This window comes from Phocoena sinus, chromosome 5, assembly GCF_008692025.1.
Source record: "Phocoena sinus isolate mPhoSin1 chromosome 5, mPhoSin1.pri, whole genome shotgun sequence".
NCBI lineage: Eukaryota > Metazoa > Chordata > Mammalia > Artiodactyla > Phocoenidae > Phocoena > Phocoena sinus.
In genome coordinates this window covers 125,800,345-125,822,555 of record NC_045767.1, presented here as the reverse complement: position 1 = coordinate 125,822,555, position 22,211 = coordinate 125,800,345, and the positions used below count along the sequence as shown (strand labels likewise).

The 22,211-nt window shown below is 38.5% G+C and overlaps 1 protein-coding gene across 1 annotated transcript in view; it reads right to left on the bottom strand.

The window, feature by feature from the left end:
* Nucleotides 1-22,211, bottom strand: part of UNC5C (unc-5 netrin receptor C) — a 188,479-nt gene that overhangs the window by 54,847 nt on the left and 111,421 nt on the right. Inside the window, exons 5-7 of the mRNA XM_032632018.1 lie at nt 14,711-14,891; nt 9,355-9,522; nt 6,489-6,653 (exon numbers count right to left, since the gene is read on the bottom strand). Of these exons, the coding sequence (XP_032487909.1) occupies nt 6,489-6,653; nt 9,355-9,522; nt 14,711-14,891 (514 nt within the window). The remainder of the gene's footprint in view (nt 1-6,488; nt 6,654-9,354; nt 9,523-14,710; nt 14,892-22,211) is intronic.

The window sequence follows — 22,211 nt, the reverse complement described above, 5'->3', positions numbered from 1 at the left end:
GCAGTTTGGGGGATTGTCTTAAGTGCTTTTTTTATTCTCTTGTACCTCTTTCTGTGTCTAGTGTGTCCGCTCTCTTTCTCTCCAAAACCATTTTATGCAAATTCTATTTCAAAACCATATGGCAAGAACTGGAGCTACTTTCATATAATCTTAGAGATGATATAAAGAAACCTAAATGGGTACACAGCACAAGAGACCTTCCATTATTGCCTTCTGAATAAGATACACTATTCTATAGTATTGTTAAGTAAAAAACGGTCTTATCTATTATTGTTAACTTTCTTGTATTCAAGATACCAGACATGTGTGCTTATTTTCAGTAGTGAAAAACACTCCAAGTCATTTACCCTTTCTTGTTCAATGCAATCCATATCTCTTAGCATACCTAAGAACTCCAATATTAAATTTTGTTTTCTAATTAGCAATGTGCTTATAAACCAATAATGCCCAACTTCTTTCTGGTATACTAAGTGACTCTTAACAGTTTTTAATTATCCTTTAACAATGTATTCTAGTGAAATAACACCAATTCCTGGAAGTTCTTAATTTGAAAGTGGTGTCTCCAGTGTAAGTACTTTTCCAGACCACTGAGGATATATCCAGTGTAATATATACATGATACATGTTATACTTCAATAACTAATGTGTTTGGACAGCTTAAAAATTTAGTGGAGCTTCTGAAATTGCTTAAAGACCATGACCTTTTTTCACAAATGAAATTATATAGCATCACATAATGAATCCAATTTACTAAAGAGTTTAAGAATAAGTATGGTTGCAAGGACAGAGTGATATGTATATGATAAGCAACTAGGAAATAATGCAAAACTGTAATTCAGTTCCAAATCCCCATGTCTTCACAAGTCTTTTGTATATGTACTTGGTTTACTGGCTATAAGTAACTCTTGCCACCAAGGATTTTATACAACTACGATTTTATACAAGTATTTTATGCAATTACTTTTTATGTAACCTAATCTAAATCTAATCTAATTTGAATCAATGTGACCAAATTCCCAGGACAGATCAGTGATATTGCTACATCTCAAATAACGAAATGAGACTCCTGTTTCCAAGATCATGCAGTTGTTCTAGCCTAATCCTCAACACTCCTTTTTAAAAAGTCATTTACAATTATAAGCATAATGAAATACTAAATATAAAGAATATTGAGAATAGAAAGCATATTGAAAAAGAAAAAAGTTACCTGTAATCTCACTAGCATAAATAAATTTCATTCATCTTTTTCCTAAGCTTACTTTTATATAGTTATGACTGAATGCATACATAAATCCATATTCTGCTTTTCCATGTTAAACCACTATAAATATTTTAGTGGCTATATGATATTCCACCTTATGGAAATAGCATTTATTACTTATCATTGCTCTAGTATTGGACTTTTGTGCTCTGCATTTTTTACAATAAACTACAAAGAATATGAACGTATTTGGCACATATATTTTAGGTATTCATGTTAATTACTTAAAACGTATTCACTGATACAGGATTCTTGGATCAAAGGAGAGGAAGAATTTTAAAGCTCTTAACTCATATTGTCAAACTGCTTCCCCAAATAATCATAAAAATTTGTGTTCCCATTTGCAAAATACAAGAGATTCTACTTTAGTGCACATTTGCTAACATTTAGCATTATTATATCTTTAAAATATTGAATAATTTTGTAAATAAATAACCTCGAAGTCTTTTGGTTAAAAACTTCAGTTGGCATTGAGGAAATATCTGTATTTTTAAGATGTCTTACACAAAAAATTTGGTAAACAATTTAGAAAACTTTTAATTATCCAACAAAAAATTAAACATTCTAGGGGCTTCCCTGGTGGCACAGTGGTTGAGGGTCCACCTGCCGATGCAGGGGACGCGGGTTCGTGCCCCGGTCCGGGAAGATCCCACATGCCGCGGAGCCACTGGGCCCGTGAGCCATGGCCGCTGAGCCTGCGCGTCCAGAGCCTGTGCTCTGCAGCGGGAGAGGCCACAGCAGTGAGAGGCCCACATACCGCAAAAAAAAAAAAATTAAACATTCTAAAAACTATAAAGTCTAAGAAAAAAAAGTATCTAAATTAAAACTATGAGCAAAACCAATCTCTAATATGTGTTACTTAGGCAAAATGGGAAATGGAATTAAGAATGGCCCAATTAGATAGTCAAAGCCATTAATTGGACATTTTAAAATAAAGATAGAACTACACTGTAAGTTCCATTTCTTAACTTTCAATATTTCTCTATAATTGTGATTTAAGTATGTCTCTCATAAACAATGTAGAACTGGATTTTTCCTGTAATTTTGAATTTCCTTTAACAGGTAAATTTAATTCATTTACATTATTATCCTTGATATATGATAATCCCTAATATATACCATCTTATTTGTTTTCATTTAACTATACTTTTTCTTTCCTTTTTGCTCCTTTTCTGCCCTTAAAAATCTTATTTTGAATTTATATATTCAACCTTTATGTGTGTAGTCAGTCTTAACATTTTAATTGGGACACTTGAATCAGTAAAGCTTAACACAAGTAGTATTACTGTTCTTTTCCTGAACAACACACAAAAATTAGAACATTTTAACTTAGATTACACCTTCCCATATTCTGTGTTAATGCTCTCTATAGTTTAGTTCCATTTTATTTTTAACTGCCCCTTAACTGGTCCCTCAATTTTTTAAAGAATCGATTTTCATATTTTTAGTTATTTATTAAGAGTTTGTGAGTAGTAAGTTCTATCTTGATTATCTCAAAAACTTTAAATTTTGCTCTCTTGAATAATAAATGTGGGACTTTTTCATTCTATCTTCCATGTGTTTTAACCTACCTTTTATATAATCACTCATTCTATCTTTCCTCCTTGTATTCTGAAAAGTTTCATGAGATCTACATTCCAGTTTACCAATTTTCTCTTCAGCTTTATCTAAAGCTGTCTCTGATCTGATCTGATGTTTAATTTTCCATTGAGTTCTAACTTTCAATGGATCACATTCCATTTGATTTTTCCCCCAAATCTGTCTGTCCTCTTTATAATATTCTTTTCTTTCATTTGTGCTTATATTCCTTTTAAAAATAGTTTGTCTTTTAATTTTTATTTATTTTATAGCCTCACTCAGATTGCTGTAGGAGTCCATGTTATTAAGGTACTAACTCACCTATTTATTATGTTGCCAACTCTCTCTTACAGCAGACTATTCCCTTGGGTGATATAAAACTTTATGTTGTAAATTCATTTTCAGGAGCGGGCTATCTTTATCATAGACCAATGCACTTGGGTTGTGAAAAGAACTCTAGAAAATGCCTTGCTGTTCACTTCCGCTGGTACCCCAGTTTTACTAACTTTATAAACTGCACATACTTTGCTTTTTGTTCCCTGTACTGTATCTTAGACTCCATACCCAGAACTGGGTGTCGGAGTGTGGTTTTATCACAGGGTTAAGTGAAGACTTCATTTTTCTCTTCTCTACCATGAATTTTCCTGTAGCTTCGCTGGGCTGATGGGTAAAAAATTTCTAGTTATTTTTCATGGTGAGAGCAGCCATTTATGAGACCCAGTTTTATTCAAGTTTCTGGCTTTCAACTGTCAGCCTCAGAACTGAAAGCCTAAAGCCTAATCCCTAGGACTTACATCCATGTCTAATGCTCCTCTTGGTTATTCTGGTGTCCACTCACAGAGTGAGTTGAGTTCCTACTTCATTTCTGCTACTTGAGGATTTCTCTTTCTTTTGAACTTGATATGCCCTCGCCCTCTCTCTCTCTCTCTCTCTCTCTCTCTCTCTCTCACACACACACACACTCCAAATGTGTGTATGTCTTTTAAGTTTAAACATTTTATCCAATATTTCTACATATTTTGAGTCAAAGGTATTTATAATGAGAGAAATGGCTAAGGAAGAAATATGTCTGAATATTATTTTGAACAAATTAGTGAATAAACACTGAAGCAATATTTTCTATATATTTCACATTGTATTGCTCTTAAGTACCAATCTGACTTTTAAAATATACTACACTGTGTTATCTAGGTAACTCTGAATTCTACTGACATCCATTATGAACTCCAAATTTCTCCTTCCTAGCAGTATATCTACATTTATATCCAAATCATTTGTAGACAATTTTGAGTAGATTCAGAGGTTATACTGCCTCCCTAGTCCAATGGTACGTAGGCTAGCTTTACTTTGAGATAAATAGCTCTTTATCAGTATTGCAATATTATCAGTGCATTGAAGACACTAATTTTCCTAAAGTACATAAACATTAAATGGTAACTCCTAATTGTCAACTGCAAGTTTCTAGCTCTTTTCTACTCCCATTCTTTTTCTTAATGCAGACCATGTCCCTCTTACAAGCTTGGTACTTACACTATCAGAAAGCCTCTTGTTTTCCAAAATAAGGACCAAGAACATTATCATTTCTTTACAAAACTTTGTCGGCAATACTATGCCAGAAACACCCAGCTTACTGGTAAACAGAAACTATAGCTTTCACTGTAAAATACTATAATTACTCAGTGCAACAGTATCTGAGGTTTTTATCACTGAGGAAATCAGTAATAGCACAGACTACAGCTCTCCTTTGCACTAGAGTAGATACAGCAGGGCAGATGAAAGAGTTTATTGACCTAGTAGAGACTGTTACTACAGCAAATCAGAATTATGAAAGGAAACAGCTTTTTAACTAATTAATTCAAACACCCAAATGTTCCAGGCTAATAGGAGACTTGATAAATAAACAAATAACACCTCTTGGAGCCTCATTTCCTTTCCTTACTTACACACACACCTCATGCCATCATTATTGGTAAACATCCAATCATTAGAAAAAATTCTATTAATGCTGTAAGAAATCAGCTAGATGCTAAGGGGATGCTATGTCATGAAAGTCTTAACTTGAATATTTCATGCTTGTATTTGACAAATGTCGTAATTTATAATGTGTCATTTGTGTAAGGAATAAAAGGCCCAATGCTCCATCTTGCAGCAATGTACTCCTTGTTAAATATGTTGCTTTAGGAATTTTTAAATATGCACAATAGAAAGAGTAGGCATTAAATCACCCAAAGTTGAAAAGTATAATATTGAGAAAGGGAGTGAGAGAAACTTCAAATATTGCTACTTTCAATCACATGAATCAATTTGCTCAGCACTACAAGAATACTAAATTGTAAAAATGTTAAAAAATAACTTGTGTATGGTACGCTTTCATTTTAATCGTCAACTCAGACTAATACCAAGAGGAACAAACCCTGGATCTCTGGATAAATGGTTAGTAAAAGAGCTGTATTCTTTTCATTCTGTGTTTCTGGTACAAACTCAGATGCACAGCAGTCGTTCCCAAATCACAACCAGAAGCTATGCTTTACACCCAGCTGCAGTCTGTTCTCAAGAATACCAGGTACCGTGGACAGAAAAACAAGAGGCCCACTGGATTTTTATTCTGTGTCAGCAATGTAATTACCTATTTGTATTTTAAGTAAGGTTTCTTTTTAAAGGTCCCTGTGTGTATAGACTCTGGAAAGTAAACAGAATTTCATAAATGTGCTGAAAATATCTTATTCTTAAATGACAAATACAAATATATTCCACAAGCAATCTGTAATGTGTTATAAGAAGTGTCAACATTTGGCTGCCATTAGGGAAGATCCAAAGACAGCACACTGTTTGATCCATTCATCTGTTATAGGTGTGATTTCAGAACAATTCTTAGTACCTTAATTCATGGTCATAAAAGGGATGGTAAATTTTGTACATCTAAGGGCTCCTCAATAGAGGAGTGAGAGTCTGCAAATATGCAAATCAAACCACCATCTCATTAAGAAAATCTAAGGAAAAAGGCCATGAAAAATGTGGAATATTTAGCTTATAGCACCTATTACATTCTTGAGCCAATCGTCTACACCCATTTTTAAAACTTTATGTTTTATAAACATTAGTCCCTTTAGATAAATGTTATAATTTCTAATACAAACCCAGCATCTTCAAGGTGTTGTGAAGATGTTCACACTAAACACTTGTAAACTGGTAAATCTACTTGCACAAATATTTCCTGTCCTTATACATATATTTTAAATTTCATGGACACTGGTTCAGTAACAGCCATGAATTAGAAATAAATAGCTTACTTTTTGGAAGTCATGTGACTCTATGAGGAGTTTAGGGTGCCCTTTTGTGCACTATAATAAAACTGAGTAGCACTTCCCTGCCCTGAAAAGAATGACAGCCCCTCCATGGAAACAACTAAATCCTTTTTTGCTCATGGAAAAGCAATACTGTGTGTGTCATCTGTTAACTGGATACAGTTATTTTTCATACTGGGTTCTGGGAGATTCATTTTTTTCAATTTTGACAGAGACCCATGCTATTGGTATAGTACTGCGTTTTTGTTTAAGAAATTTTTATTTTTTGATATTTCCTTTAAAGAAATCCAAATGGTTAAACCCCAGACCTCCCCAGTGTCTGTCGTTTGCTCAAATAGACTTACTCTGCATGCACAGACCATCCGTGCAGTTCTTGGATTGCAGGACGAGGCCGTCGCAGTCCTTGCCTCCGTTCTTGGGGGCTGGTGCCGTGCACTCCCTCCTGCGCCAGTGCGTGCACTCGGTCCCACAAGTTGACCACTTGCTCCATGAGGTCCACCTGCCATCCACTGCCACACAAAAACCAGCATCGGGTCAAAGGGAGAAGGAACTTTTTGAGGGCAGAGAGGAGCAGAGCACAAGCAGAAACAACACAACACCAAACACTGAAGAAAATGCCCCCCCCGCACCCCAAGGAACACTGCATTCATTTTAACTGCTGAAGTAGTGCATGCTCTACATACATTGTGTGGGCTCTTCGAACTTCCCTTACGAGGTGTGTGACTATTTATTCACTGACCAAGCAAATGGAAGCTTAATGGGACACACAGAAACCAAAGCTGTCACCAGGAGCTGCATAAAAGTAAATCCTGGTGGTTTTTCTATTAAAGGGGAAATGTCTGGATTTTGGATTGAAAATTAGGGAACCTCTCTTTGGATCCAAGATTCCTTCCTGCATAATGTAATGTGGGTAGTGCAAGTAAACCTCTGTGGGGTTCAGGAGAAGAGGCTGGTAGAGTGTGGAAGAAATCCATCCATCCATCCATCCATGTACCTGCACCCCTCATCTACATCCTATACATTCTTTTTATTTTTTCATCCATGCTGCTTGATTCTAACATCTTCTGCAATGACTTCTTGAAAAGTCTATATTATTTTCCATTTATTATTTGATTTCATTCCATTATTTGATGATATATGTTGCTATTTTTATTTTAAAAATAATATTTAAGCACATTCCTTAATGTGAATTAATTTACATTCCTGAATTCCTGTGATTCAGTCATTTAGAATAGATTCACTTTCTTCTTAATTTTTGTGCTTGACTTGTTAGTAAACTTCAGTGATAAAGAGGTAAGATATCTCTATTTTAAAAACTTAAATACTCTAGTACATTCTTTAAAGGTTCTTACATAAATAAGAGGAAAATTTTAAAATAAGAGTTAAATTTTTTAAAATTTCCCTGAAATACATAAATAATCATCTAGGATTCAATGTAAGACAATCGCAAACATCATTTATTGAACATGCAATGTACATGTGTTATACCTACATATTGACAGAAATTAGATCAATTTTAATAATCTAGTTTGGGAAATCTGTGTGATTTCATATTCAAATTATTGTGTAACTATATGTATTATGCATAATATGTATAAAGATATAAATATGCCCACATGAAAAAATGATGAAAGTATTAATATTTCAATTGTACAGTTAGCTATATAAGCAACTCCCAGCTATCTGAAGAAAAGACATTTGCTTTGACCTAGACCATCCCAAAGTACACACACACACATTTCTATTTCAACTAAATGCTCAGTGCATTTCTAATTGTGGGAGTCAGTATGCAGACAAAACATAGGAGCGTACAAGAGAAAACACTGAAATTCTTAGCCTAGCTAAGTGTCAAAGTTTGTTCCATAAATAAAAGCTCTCAAAGGGTTCAGTGTGGGATACTGTTTTGATATTCGGAAATGAAAACAGGAATATAAAATTTATATTACGGTTTTCTCTCCAGTTCACTTCTCCAACCCATCTCTGAGAAAATTCTACTAAAAGGATGAACCTGACGTAAGTTAGGCACAATAAAGGGAAGTAAGTAGTCTTTGTATCTAAATAATGAAAGTGACAATATAATAGCTACCCCAATGGGATACAATAAACTTATGGGTTATTTCAAAATAATTTTAGCTTAATTTTTAATATATTTTATAATTGGACATTTTAGTGGGTTTTGGCAAATATTAACTTCAATTTACCAAAGGATAAGAGCTTGGGACAACATGAGATAGCACAGAAAGATGTTCAGAGGCAAAGGGATGCAATCTTGCTATAGGTACCATTGCAAATAACTCAAAAATAGGTGACCAACATGTACAGATAATAGAGGACTGCACTGTATTTTCAAAATCCACTAGCTCATGTGTCAGAAAGCTTAGACTTCCTTTTAATTCATTCCAGATGTTTTATTTGCATTTGCCCAGAAACTGACACCAAATATCAAGTACTTCACCTAAAACATTTTCTAAATTTCAGTTCCAATTAATTTCCATGGCCTTCTGGAGATCAAGGTTGTTATCCTAAATGTGTGGCTTTCAATGCTGCTCAAATGCCTTGAATTACAGATCCTGCAATCTTGGTTCCAACAGTTTTGTTGAGTAATAGAGAGGGATTATGTTTATGTGTGTTTAATCTCTTGTTTTATACTATTTTGTATGTTAGGGTAATAAAGTTAAGTACTCTTTTGGAGGAAAAGACCTGAGGTCCCAGCAATGTAAGCACTGAATGGGATGATGGATTTAAATAATGTTTACCACACACTCCTGTGAAGAATAAGGCTTTGTGGGACTTCCCTGGTGGCGCAGTGGTTAAGAATCCGCCTGCCAGGGCAGGGGACACGGGTTCGAGCCCTGGTCCAGGAAGATCCCACATGCTGCGGAGCAACTAAGCCCGTGAACCACAACTACTGAGCCTGGGCTCTAGAGCCCGTGAGCCACAACTACTGAGCCCATGTGCTGCAACTACTGAAGCCCGCCCGCATGCCTAGAGCCTGTGCTCTGCGACAAGAGAAGCCACCGCAATGAGAAGCCTGAGCACCGCAAGGAAGAGTAGCCCCCACTCCCTGCAACTAGAAAAAGCCTGTGAGCAGCAACAAAGACCCAACACAGCCCAAAAAAAAAAAAAAAGACTAAAGATTTGTATATATACCTTAAAACTCATTTCTAGAATGGGAAGGGACATGTGGAAGGAGAGCGCTGGGTTGCTTACCTGGGCATAACGTGGTGCAGGCTATTTTCTGCACACTCTGCCCTTCACAGAAGGCACCACCATTGAGTGGGGCTGGGTTGGTGCAGGTCCTTGTGCGCTTCTGATACCCTCGTCCACAGCGGCTATTACACACAGACCACTCTGTCCAGGTAGACCAGCCACCGTTTACTGGAAAGAGATAAAAAATAAAATGTGAACTAAACATATGTGCGTACACACAAACCACACACAACACATAAAAGTTGTATCCCAAGTGACCATAAAAAAATCGAAAACTTCAAAGCTATAAGAGACCCTGGATATCATTTCACACGTATACACAATGGAATATTACTCAGGCATAAAAAGAAATGAAATTATTTGTAGTGAGGTGGATGGACCTAGAGTCTGTCATACAGAGTGAAGTAAGTCAGAAAGAGAAAAACAAGTACCGTATGCCAACACATATATGGAATTTAAAAAAAAAAAAAAAAGACATATGGGAACATATGTATATGTATAGCTGATTCACTTTGTTATAAAGCAGAAACTAACACACCATTGTAAAGCAATTATACCCCAATAAAGATGTTAAAAAAAAAAAAAAAAAAAGGTTCTGAAGAACCTAGGGGCAGGACAGGAATAAAGATGCAGACATAGAGAATGGACTTGAGGATATGGGGAGGGGGAAGCGTAAGCTGGGACGAAGTGAGAGAGAGTGGCATGGACATATATACACTACCAAATGTAAAATAGATAGCTAGTGGGAAGCAGCCACATAGGACAGGGAGATCAGCTGGGTGCTTTGTGACCACCTAGAGGGATGGGATAGGGAGGGTGGGAGGGAGACGCAAGATGGAGGAGATATGGGGATATATATATATGTATATGTATAGCTGGTTCACTTTGTTATAAAGCAGGAACTAACACATCAATGTAAAGCAATTATATTCCAATAAAGATGTTAAAAAAATAAAATAAAATTGCATTGCAGAGCTGAAGAATCTAAGCACAGAGATAAATAAAATGAATTTTCAACATCTATTTACCTATTCAGAAAATAGGACTGTGTTCTCCTCTCCTTAGCCAGTGTTGTTTTAAAAAACATCCTCTTACCTAGTAAAGCTCCAAAAATTACTTTTGGCAACTTATCTCAAATAATATATGTTTACATCCTTATACCAAGGCTGTGAGTGACTATGAAGCATGGGAACTGATAAAATCATTTAGCCTTTTCTTAATAACAGATGACTATTTTTCTTTAGCATATGTAAACTTCATAACCTTTTAAGGACTTTTAGTTTCATTAATAAGTGAATCTAGTTTTTAAAGAAGTCTTGATAGCTGGATTTTTAACTAATTGAGTATCTATTTGAATGAATTAGCGATTAGTTGATGTAACTGAAATGGACACCTATTTTGTGTATAAAGGGTATTTACGGTGTTTGGTGGAGCTGTCAGTATAGGTGCGATGATAAAACCTACTACCTGGGACTTCCCTGGTGGTGCAGTGGTTAAGAATCCACCTGCGAATGCAGGGGACATGGGTTCGAGCCCTGGTCCAGGAAGATCCCACATGCTGCGGAGCAACTAAGCCCGTGTGCCGCAACTACTGAGCCTGCGCTCTGGAGTCCACGAGCCACAACTACTGAAGCTTGCGTGCCTAGGGCCGGTGCTCTGCAACAAGAGAAGCCACAGCAATGAGAAGCCCGTGCACCGCAATGAAGAGTAGCCTGTGCACTGCAATGAAGAGTAGGCCCTGCTCGCCACAGCTAGAGGAAGCCCATGCACAGCAACGAAGACCCAACACAGCCAATAAATAAATAAATATATATTTTTTAAAAAAACCTACTCCCTAACACTATGTTCACTACCTCTGTAGATCTTGCTCTAGAAAATACTCTGACATACTTTTGTATATCAATATATGAGTCTGTGAAATCATTTTAATTAAGCAATTTCTAACAAAAATTATTTGCTGGTGGTTAAAACATGGCACAACTAGTATATGTATCTGCTTCCTGATGGTAAAGAAGAGTGTTACTCAGATAACACAAACCTTACATGTGAACATCATATACCCATCATCTCCTTCTCTAGAAACTTATGCAATAGACAATAATCATGAATGTGTTATACATACAGACATAGACTATTTTTCACTGGAGAGTTATTTTTTTATATAAACTGAAATCAATTGTGATGTTCAATAATAGGAACGTGGTAAACATGTATGTTCGTGAGATTGACTCCTAGGCAGCTATTGAAAATGACTCAGTATACATGCACCCTATGTTCATAGCAGCACTATTCACAATAGCCAAGACACGTAAACAACCTAAATGTCAATCGACAGGTGAATGGGTAAAGAAGATGTACTGGGACTTCCCTGGTTGTCCAGTGGTAAAGAATCCTCCTTCCAATGCAAGGGACGCGGGTTCGATCCCTCATGGGGGAACTAAGACCTCACACGCTGCGGGACAGATAAGCCTGTGTGCTTCAACTACTGAGCTTGTGCACCTCAATGAGAGAGCCCGCGTGCTGCAAACCACAGAGCGCACATGCTCTGGAGCCCATACACAACTAGAGAGAGAAAAACCCACATGCTACAACTAGAGAGAAGCCTGCGCGCTGCAACAAAAGATCCCGTATGCCGCAGCTAAGACCCGATGCAGCCAAAAAATAAATAAATAAAGGGGAAAAAAGGGCTAGCCATCAGTCTTATTTAAAAAGAAGATGTGGTACATATACACCATGGAATACTACTTAGCCATAAAAAGGACAAAATAATGCCATGTGCAGCAACATGGATGTACCTAGAGATTATCATACTAAGTGAAGTGAGTCAGAAAGAGAAAGATAAATACAATATTACTTACAGGTGGAACCTAAAATATGACACAAATGAACCTATCTATGAAACAGAAACAGAATAAGGGATACAGAGAAGAGACTTACGGTTGTCAAGGGGGAGGGGGGTGGGGGAAGGAGGGATTGGGAGTTTGGGATCAGCAGATGCAAACTATTATATAGAGAATGGATAAAAACAAGGTCCTACTGTATAGCACAGGGAACTATATTCAATATCCTGTGATAAACCATAACGGAAAAGAATGTGTGTGTGTATATATATATATATATATATGTATGTATAACTGAGTCACTGCTGTACAGCAGTAATTAACACAACATTGTAATTTAATTATACTTCAATTAAAAAATAAATTTTAAAAAATGATGCTGTAGAAGTCTATTTAATAATACATGGATATTGCAACATTATGCTTTAAGTAAAAAAATATATTTAGAATCCTTATTTTAAAATCCTATTTATGCTAAGAAAATTCCAGTAGTATACATATCAATCTTTTTTAAAGCTACCTCTGGATGACAAAATGACAGGATTATAGGTATTTTTTTCTTTGAACGTTTTTCTGTTTCCCAAATTTTCTATAATGTATATTTGCAATCTAAAAATGATGCTGACAAAATTAAATATATACAACAGACTCTAAAATGAAATACTGGTTACATATATATGTTTTTCTGTGGACTATTAGTGAGTCCAACCTATGAGCCTTGGACAACTTATTTTACGAGGCCATGAAAAGGACAAGCTGATGTTTGACAGGTAGAGTTGCATTTAGCATTCCAAAAAGCAATTTAATCCACTTAACTTCACGAAACTCCAAATGTCATGGAATTGTCAGTATAAATTGCTTACCAACACACTGGCAAGCCAATATCATAAGCTTTTAGAGAAAAGACAGGTCTTGAAGATCCTAGGCTTATTCCCTCATTTTACAGAGAAGGAGATACGGGCTCCGAGCATTCTGTTTAAGTGACCAACTGAAGGTCAGCTGGTGATAGAACTAGGCCTAGAACATAAGACTCCTGACCCCTAGTCCCATGCTGTTTTCTAAACTCAAAATGCTTTAGTTGCTTGTGTTTGATTCTTCCTAAAGACAATGTTCAGCTTGTGCTTATGGATCCTGAAAGCATGCCACACATAGGAAAAGAGATCTGCATGTATATTAAACATCTATGTAACACATCTATTTAGAGTCTGCCTTCATTAGTTATTTATGACTGATACAAGCTGTGATGTGCCCCACTTCTCTTTTCCATTTCCAATGCTGTTAATTAAGTCGCTCAGAGAGTTTAGAAAAAGACAAAGTGGGAAACGTTTCATTGTGACTTAAGGAAATTTAACTTCAGAGTATTCAGAGGATTTTTTAAAAATATTATGCATCTGTCCTGTAATGAAAATGACAGCTTTAAAGCATCTCTACATTCAGCCTTTCGAACACATCACAGTGGTTTCTGTTCTCCTAACACCCTATAGCGTGAGGACACATCCAGCCAAATGGCACTACTTGCAGTAAGCAAGGGTCGTGAGCCACATACGCGTGGCTGTCCTTCCTTCGTAGTCATTTAGACACATCTCCTGGAGGGTCATTTAACACTGAAGCGGCCATGAAGAGCTTCCTTACATTCTAAGTGGTAGCCATGTCATTCCGGAGGTGGCAGAACCTCAAAATATTTCTCAGGGTCATTCAGTTGCCTCTGAGACAATAACTCATCAAGAATATGAAGACCTACTATGTATCTAACACTGTGAGAAATACATAAATTTACAGGGCTGTTCTCTTAGTCTACCAAGGAGCTTAAAAGCTTAGCTGGGGAGATGGAACTACTAGTGAAATGATGAGAAAACCACTGAGTGCCGAAGCAGCCAGGCAGATAAAAGCATCACGTGCTACAGCAAAACTGGGGGCAGAATCGTTTAGTATTTCTGGAGAAATGATAGGCTTCGAGATGAGACGGATTAGAAAGGGCCAGAAGAGTGGAAGAGAAGCTTTCTGAAGAAGTCGTCATGTTGAAACTTGCTACAGGGTTAGGATTAGGGCTGCTTGGCAATGGCAGCCCTTGTCTTCACTCTGGATGCCCCTGGTGGAGTGTAAAGCAAGTTCTAGGGAGTTAAAGTTGCTCTGATGTCTTCGGAGAGCACGTCAGCTCCTGAGGCCCACAGAAAAAGCAGCAGACTGCCTGAAGCATCTTCATCTTGGAATTCCCTCTAGATCTCTGTAGTCCAGGCTATGGAGAGCGGGAGGGCCTAGGGAAGCAGGGAACCGTCCTGGTACTTAGGTAGATTTCCTTCATTTTCCTATAAACTGACTGACAAAGGACTAGGGATTTCTAAGTCTAGTTTTTCTATGAGTATCAGGAAGGCTGTTAAACCTCAATGTCCACACGAGAAGCTGGAAGAGAGCCGCCATGGGGATTGAAAAGGGGCCTCTTCACCTGGTATTTTAAGATTAAAATGAGAAACTGCAGTTTGACCTCAACTAGATTGAGACCCCAAAAGCTCACTCACCATAGACTATGACAGTTGCGGTCGTGCTTTTCCTCTTGGCGACAATGTTTTTGGCCACGCAAGTGTAGTTCGCAGTATCCGAGAGGCGGGCCTGCTTGATGATGAGGTTGTGATCGATAGTAATATAAAAATTCCGATCTGCAACAGGATCAATGATATCTTCATTTTTCAACCATTCCACCTAAAGATGCACGAGAGAAACAGATCAATTCCCAGTATGGGTCCCTTGATGGCTGTCTGTCCTAACTTTTGTTTTGCAGTGTGGATAACATTGTTCCACGCCAGGGACTTCTGCAAAGTGGAGAAAGTAACTTTCTGAGGTCACATTAAGTATCACTCACCTGCCAAACATGCTGATTCTGTCTGTACTACATTATTCTCAAATGTCAATGACCCGACTGGGAAATACAGTGTTCAAATTGTTTTCACTTTGCCCTCCAGGCAGGAATTGGGGATGTGCATTGCCAAGTTCAGAACCCAATCAAAAATAATAGGCTAAGCATTTCAAACTGAACTCAAACCTTTTGCTATTTGATTTGTTTACTCTTGGCAACTTACCTGCTGCTTTTCAGCAGAGAATATAAGGACTATTAAAAAAGCTCAAAAGGCATCTTAGACATCGTGTAGCTCTAATAAAACATTTGGATGATTTATGTGTAACATATGGATTAAATTCCCCTAAAAGTGCACTTACTTTAAAATATAGCAAACACATATTTAGAGATGTATCTAAGGCAAAATCTTGGGAGGAAAAAAAAAAAAAGGTTTTCTACTAACTCTCAATATAATCTAAATAGCATATAAGTCACAGTCAAATTTCTCTTTTTGTCTATCTCTAGCATCAAATCTTTGGCTTACGGTTTGCTTCTGGAGAACCTGACCTAAGACATGACTGTTCAAAACTACTGAACTATTTTTCCTGTGCAAATATCAGTTTAGCAACAGCAATGTTAGCCTTACAGAATGAAAGGAGGGAAGTACATCTGTATAAGATGTCCTTATGAAGGATAAACTATTTCTTGTTCCATAAATTGCCTTTTTCCCCTATGCACAGGTTTTTCCATAAAGCAAAACAACATTGATATTTACCACACTTAAACTTTCCTTTTACATTAGTGTGGATACCCATACAAGTAACCTTTAGTGGTAGGGAGTCAATAGTATTGCCATTTTCAAAATCTTAAGGAGCTTCCCTTGCACCACAAGAGGTCTGGAAATTAATCTCTAAATCTGTCAGTGGGCCGGATGTTACACAGCTCTAAATTACATCTAACACAGGGACTCTAAAACAATGATTCCCTAATCCTTAAAAGAGAGGACAAAATTTAAAGGGAAAAATAAAATACAATTATCTTAAAATAAACATATGAGAATGTAGATAAGAGTAACTATTTGTAAAGACGTAAATTTTGAAATAGCTAAACAGTGTTGATATTTACACTAATGGAAGTGAGAAAGCGTGAAATCCATCTAAAATAGTGGAGTTTTAAAACATGCATTTTGTTTTCAATAAAGACAGCACATTCAGTCCTGTGCTTGGATATATCTGATGAGAGATGCACACTCACTTGACCTGGATTTTCTCAAACTTCGGCCCTACATGTGCGGTAATATGATCTTGCTACAAGTGCAAGAGGAAAGGGAGCAAGATTCAGACTATTAGAAAACTGCTTGATGATAATTGAAAGCTGACGTTAATATCTTCTGAAGCTAATCTTTACACAGATTATCTTTGCCGTTTGAAAGAAAGCTTTCCACTTACAGAAGGTCCTGTGGCTCCCCTGATTTGTTCTTAGATCCCGTGTGTGTGTGGGGGGGTGGGGGGGCACACGCGTGGGCATGCGCAGTTTTCTTTCAAGGACCCATACCTTCTACTTTGCTTTGAAGGATGGCCCTCAGGCTTCTAGATGTTTTGCTTCGAAGTACCTAGGGGTTCACAGCTCCCCCCACCACCACTTTCTCCTTTGCTGTGACCTCACAGGTATGGAAACAAGCCCTGTGTCCAATCAGGTTGGAACCTGAGTTGTTACTCTCCAGAGCTACCTCCTTGAGATATCTTCTAAACGTATACTTTCTGGGCTCCTTCTTTTCTCTCCTGCTTGCTCCACCCACTTACAGGACTCTCCTGGGAGCATTTCTATAACAAACCATTTGCATTCAAACCTCTGCCTCGTGGTTTACTTCTGGAGAACCTGATCTAAGTCAGGACTGTTCGAAACTATGGTTTCTTCTATGTACATAATAGTTAACAACAGTAATGCTATACTGATCATAAATGACACAAAGAGATCCCAAGGGATACTGCAAACCACCTGTTTATTTGAAAAGTTTATTATGTGGAAGAAAAAAAGGATTCTGCACTGCTGGCAAAACATTTAAAAAGACTTGCGTGATTACTGGGTATATATGATCTCTACTTTCTCATACGTGACTCTGTTATTTTCCTCAGGTGTCTCTCATCAACATCGGAGCAGCGATTATGACCTGAGATACGAGGACCCCTAGAAATGCTGAGGCAGTAACCCTGAACCCTGTGAGGGACATGGCCCTCCTCCCCTAATTCTGGCTTTCACCCAGGGAAACTCTGCTTCGATTTATTCTCTACACTGGGCTTGCCTGTATGTCTTTGTTTGAAGAAACAATGAAATCTACAGAGAGAAAAGAGCTGTAGGAATGAAGGACCCAAGGACTCGGGCTTTTAGCAAGATGCCCCCCTCCCAGTTCCCTATGCCCCAGAACTCCCAGTCTTGTCACCAAGTCCTGTTTTGAGACCTGATCTCCAGGAGGAGCTCAGGTCTGGACCACAGGTCATCACTCACCTCCTGCGCTAGAATCACCATCTTGCTCAGCACATCTCCATCACCCACCCTCCAAAACGTTTGAAACCCTTCCTCACTACCTTGGAACACGGCACCAACATCTTCCAAAATTTCAACCTCTGTTCAGATTGTTTTCTTCGCTTTTCTCTAACTAAATCCTAGCTCTTTCATGCTGCTGCTGTTTCTTCTAGAGTCCTCTCAAGTGGGGATGTCTTGATTTCCCACACCCAACGTACCACGAGGACTGGGGATTCAGTAAGTGTTCTCCTCGATCCACATTGTCTGCTCTACCTTCACATCCTTGCAGTGAAACGTGGCTGTGCAAAGCCATGTTGCATGGTGTAATCTTACGTTCATGATGACAGAACTCAAGTGGGCCCTAAATTCTGCCAAAAGATGGTACGGTATCTCCAACGTCTGTTCACTGTCCCACACTCCTAGACAGCTATTTCACACCTTCTCCTCTCTGCTTAAACACTACCTCCCCTGCTATCCTCACTTTCGGCCAATGACCAAGGTTTCCATGTCACAGAGAAAACTGACAATCACCAGACATCTCCCAAAGCTCCCACTACCCACCTACCACCGTTCTGCACCCTCCCTCCTGTTACTAGGGCAGCTCTCTGCCCCTATGTGTCACCTCTCACTTGTAGTCTGCATCCCAATCCTGTTCTCTTATTCAAGGGCAAGCCCCAGGAATTCTCTCTTACATCATGAATTTCCCACTACACAGAATCATTTTCACCAGCATACAGACACGTGGTTACTTTACACAACTTAAAAGAAAATCCCTCCCCACTCATTTCTGCCTTTAGTCACCCCCACGTTCCTTTGCTCACCTTAAAAGACACCTTGGAATACTTGTTTGTACATTCTCTCCAGTTCCTGTCCTCTTCATCTCTACTGAATCCACTCTAATTCACACTGACCTCCAATGTTAGAACTGCTCTCTTTCCAAGGTACCAGTTACTTTGACTCTGTTAGATGGACTGGTGAGGTTTTAGTACTTGACTCAGCAGCAGCATTTGACCCCATCGGTTTCTCCCTCCTCCTTGCCTGCTTTCTTCAGACGGGGCACTTTCTTAATTTTTGTCCCATCTCCTCCCATTCCCCCCCAGCTTCCTTGGGTTTAGGTCTGTTCTTCCTGGGTAGCTCTGTCCTTGGACCGCTTCTTTTTTCTATTTCCCATCCATAGTCACTTTCTTGGTGAGCTCATCCAGTCTCATGCGGATGACTCCTAAATTTATCTCCAGTCTAGACCCCGTCCTTGAACTTCAGACTCATTAATCCAACTGCCTTCTTGTAGCTCCACTGGGTTGTCTGATAACGATCCCCCGAACTGCCCTCCAAAGCTGTTCCTCCCACCACCTTACCCGTCTCAGTTAAGGCCAACTCCGTCCTTCTAGTAACCTAGACAGAAACCTCAGGCTTGGCCTTGACTACTCTCCTCCTCTCCCCTTTGCTGATTTGATGTCAGAGCGGCATATCAGAATCTAACCACTTCTTGTCCCCTCAGCACCACTCCCTTCCCTGAGCAGATCACCATCATTTCTCTCCTGGATTACTGCAACAACTTTCTGTCTGTATCTTTACTTTTCCCCTTGGTCCTAACATCTATTCTCAACACAGTAGAGTGATCCTTAAACCCTAAGTCAGATCACGCTATAGCTCATCTCCAACCCTCCAGTAGCCCCCTATGTTGCTCAGTGTCAACCCCAAAATCCTTACAAGGACCCACAAGGTCCTGCATCACCAGGAACCCTGACCTCTCTGAGATCACCTAGTTTACTCTCGCCCTTTCTCTCATCTTTCTAGATGCTGACTCCTTTGCTGGTTCTTACACACATCACGGGTGCTCTTGCCTTGGGGATGTTGAGTCTGCTGGCACCTGCCTGGAATAATCTTTCCCCCAATAAGTCTGCTCTCTTCTCTCCTTCAGGTCTTTACTCAGATGTCACCTTCTCAGTGAGTCACTTCCTAATCAACCTTTAAAACTGCAACATCTCCCTCTGAGTATGCCTGCAATCCCTCACTCTCTTTTATTTTCTTCATCTCATATAGTCTGTATGTTACTTGTTAGTTGTCTCCTCTACCAGAATGTAAGCTCCACGGATTTGGGTCTATTTTTTGATCACTGTTATAGTCCCGTGGCCTGGAATTGGCAGATAGTAGGTGCTTAATTAGTATTTGCTAAATGTAAGGACAAAACAACACATGTAGTAGGTCAAGTCTGTTATACGTATTTTTAGATCTCCATAAAGTTGGTGCTTTAACTGTCAAATTTAAAAATGAATATATATGGTGAGAGCAATTTTAAACATCCCTTCTAGCTAAGTTCTGCTGGAGATTAAGAACACAAGTCTCCACTGCCTAAGGTCAAATCCTACAGAGCTGGCCTGGCCTCCAAGTGGACTCACTGGAGAAATCATGACATAGAAGAGGGCCTGTGGAATGATGCTAGGGGACCTCCAGTGTTTCACTGCCATTTATAAGTATGAGTCTGAAGTGTCCAGTGGCCAACATGTTTTAACTAAGGATTCTTTGAAAACGGAACTCTCTCTAGCCCACATTATACCTGTATGTCTGCTTCAGAATTTTAAGGTATTTGAGTAATTATTGTGGAATTTCATCTGGTAAGCACAGAATCTAGGTGATCACAGTAAACCTGAGACTGTAACACAGCTTCCCAAGAACTTTCAATTTCAATAAACAAAGATGCACCTTGTTATTTCAATTCCATTCCGCAAACACTGAGTACGTACTATGTACTATGCATAGTACTATGTACTATGTGTCAAGTGTTGCGGGATAAAGGGAAAAATCAGATAAGTGCTTCCCTTAGGCTTATGTAGCATTCGCTACGTAAGAAGACAAACCTATAAACTAGTAATTACAATGTGACAGAGAAACAACAGACATGTGCAAGGATGGAAGCATATCGGGGTTCAAATTATGTGAGGAGAGGACATTTGAACCAGTTTCTCGGGGATGGAGTTAAGCTTGTTGGGAAGGCAAAGGAAAGCGTGGGATGAAGGATGAAGAGGATATTTCAGGAAGAGGAAGCAGCAGGTGCTTCACACAGGCTTGAATCCTCTTGGGAAGTCTGAGCACTGGACAGTGGTCTTAGCTGCACAGCCAGGGCAAGCTGAACAAGGATGGAGAAGTTGCTTTCAGGAAATCACTGAGGGACTCCCATGCTGTGATCCACTGAGGGGTTTAAAGAGAAGAGGCATTATGATGCTTTGCTTTAAGAATGACTATTTTAGGGGGCAGTGTGGATTACTAGGGAGGCACAGTGGAAGCTGGAAAGCAGTTAAAAAGGCTACTGTCGTAATCCTGGTGAAAGACCATGAAGACTGAATTAAGGAAGGACCAACGGGACTGGGGAGAAAAGAATGGATACAGAAAGTAATTTGAAGGGGCAAGGGATATCGCAGAAGAGTTGCCTATATGTGGAAAGGAGGGTGCGAGACAAAACCATCTCGTTTCTGGCTTGGGGACCTGTGTGTAGATCAGGGATAAAGGAGGCAGACAAGATTTAAGGGCTGAGAGGATAATGATGAGCTGATTTGGCTGATCTTACAAGGAATCCAGATAGTACGGCATGATCCTCTACAATAGCTAAATTGCCCAAAATACTCCAGCTATTTCCATGAAAAGGGGATTTTTTTCCTCTAAAGTTCTGAAATACAAAAATAACAACAATAAAACCCTCATTACTTCTGCTTCTCTTAGATCACAGCACTAAGAACAGAACACAGATATTGATTAAAAGGATAAAACAACATTTATTCCCATTTTGGTTAATTAAAAACTCAGGAGAGGATGTATGGGAGGGAAAACAGTGTGAGAATAATTCTGTTTATTGTGTAAAGGGCTGTCTGAATCAGCAAGATATATCAATATAAAAGGCTTACAGATGTATTCTTTTATTAAAAATATATATCCTTTTCATGCAGTATCTCCAGCACTCAACACCATCAAATAAAGTGGCACTCTTCCACTTGAAGCAATTTCACAGTGAGCCTCCTTACATAAACTGTATGTAAAATCCCAAGAAACAATACAGTATCTTTTGTAGTGCTAGAAATTAACTGTATTGAGTATTTAAGTATTTAATTATACTTTTGCAATGCTACTTATTTGTAAGCTAATCTTGGTTAATCAGGAGTCAGTACTCGGGTCTGGCCTCTGAATTCTGTTCGTATTTTCTTCATTTCAGTGCTTCTTGTTGACTTCACCCTGAGACTTGGCTTCTTCTCACCCCTCCCATTTAGCAAACCATTTGATTTATACAAGGGAGAAGTCTTTCTGAGTTAGAAGTTATTTTTAGCTATGTATATATAAAACATTCAAAAAGAGAGAAAAATAGGTTGAAGTTCAGAAAACAATAAGAGGCTTCGCCCATAAACCATAACTTGTCAGGGTTGCAGTGAGGCAGAGCACTGCTTCTGTCCTTGTGGCTCAGTAACTGCGGTCTTTTCAATAATTTGGAGCATATGTGAAGTAATTTACTCAAGTGTTTATGAAGACATAGGATTTTGTTAACAGGTAATAAGAATAATTATGAGGAAATGTTAGGATATCCTGTGTGCATATTTGGTTGCTGTTTGGTACTGATTATCCCATTGTGTGCCACGGAGAATCTTACTGTAAGAAGCAGTTCCTCCAGTACCAGATGA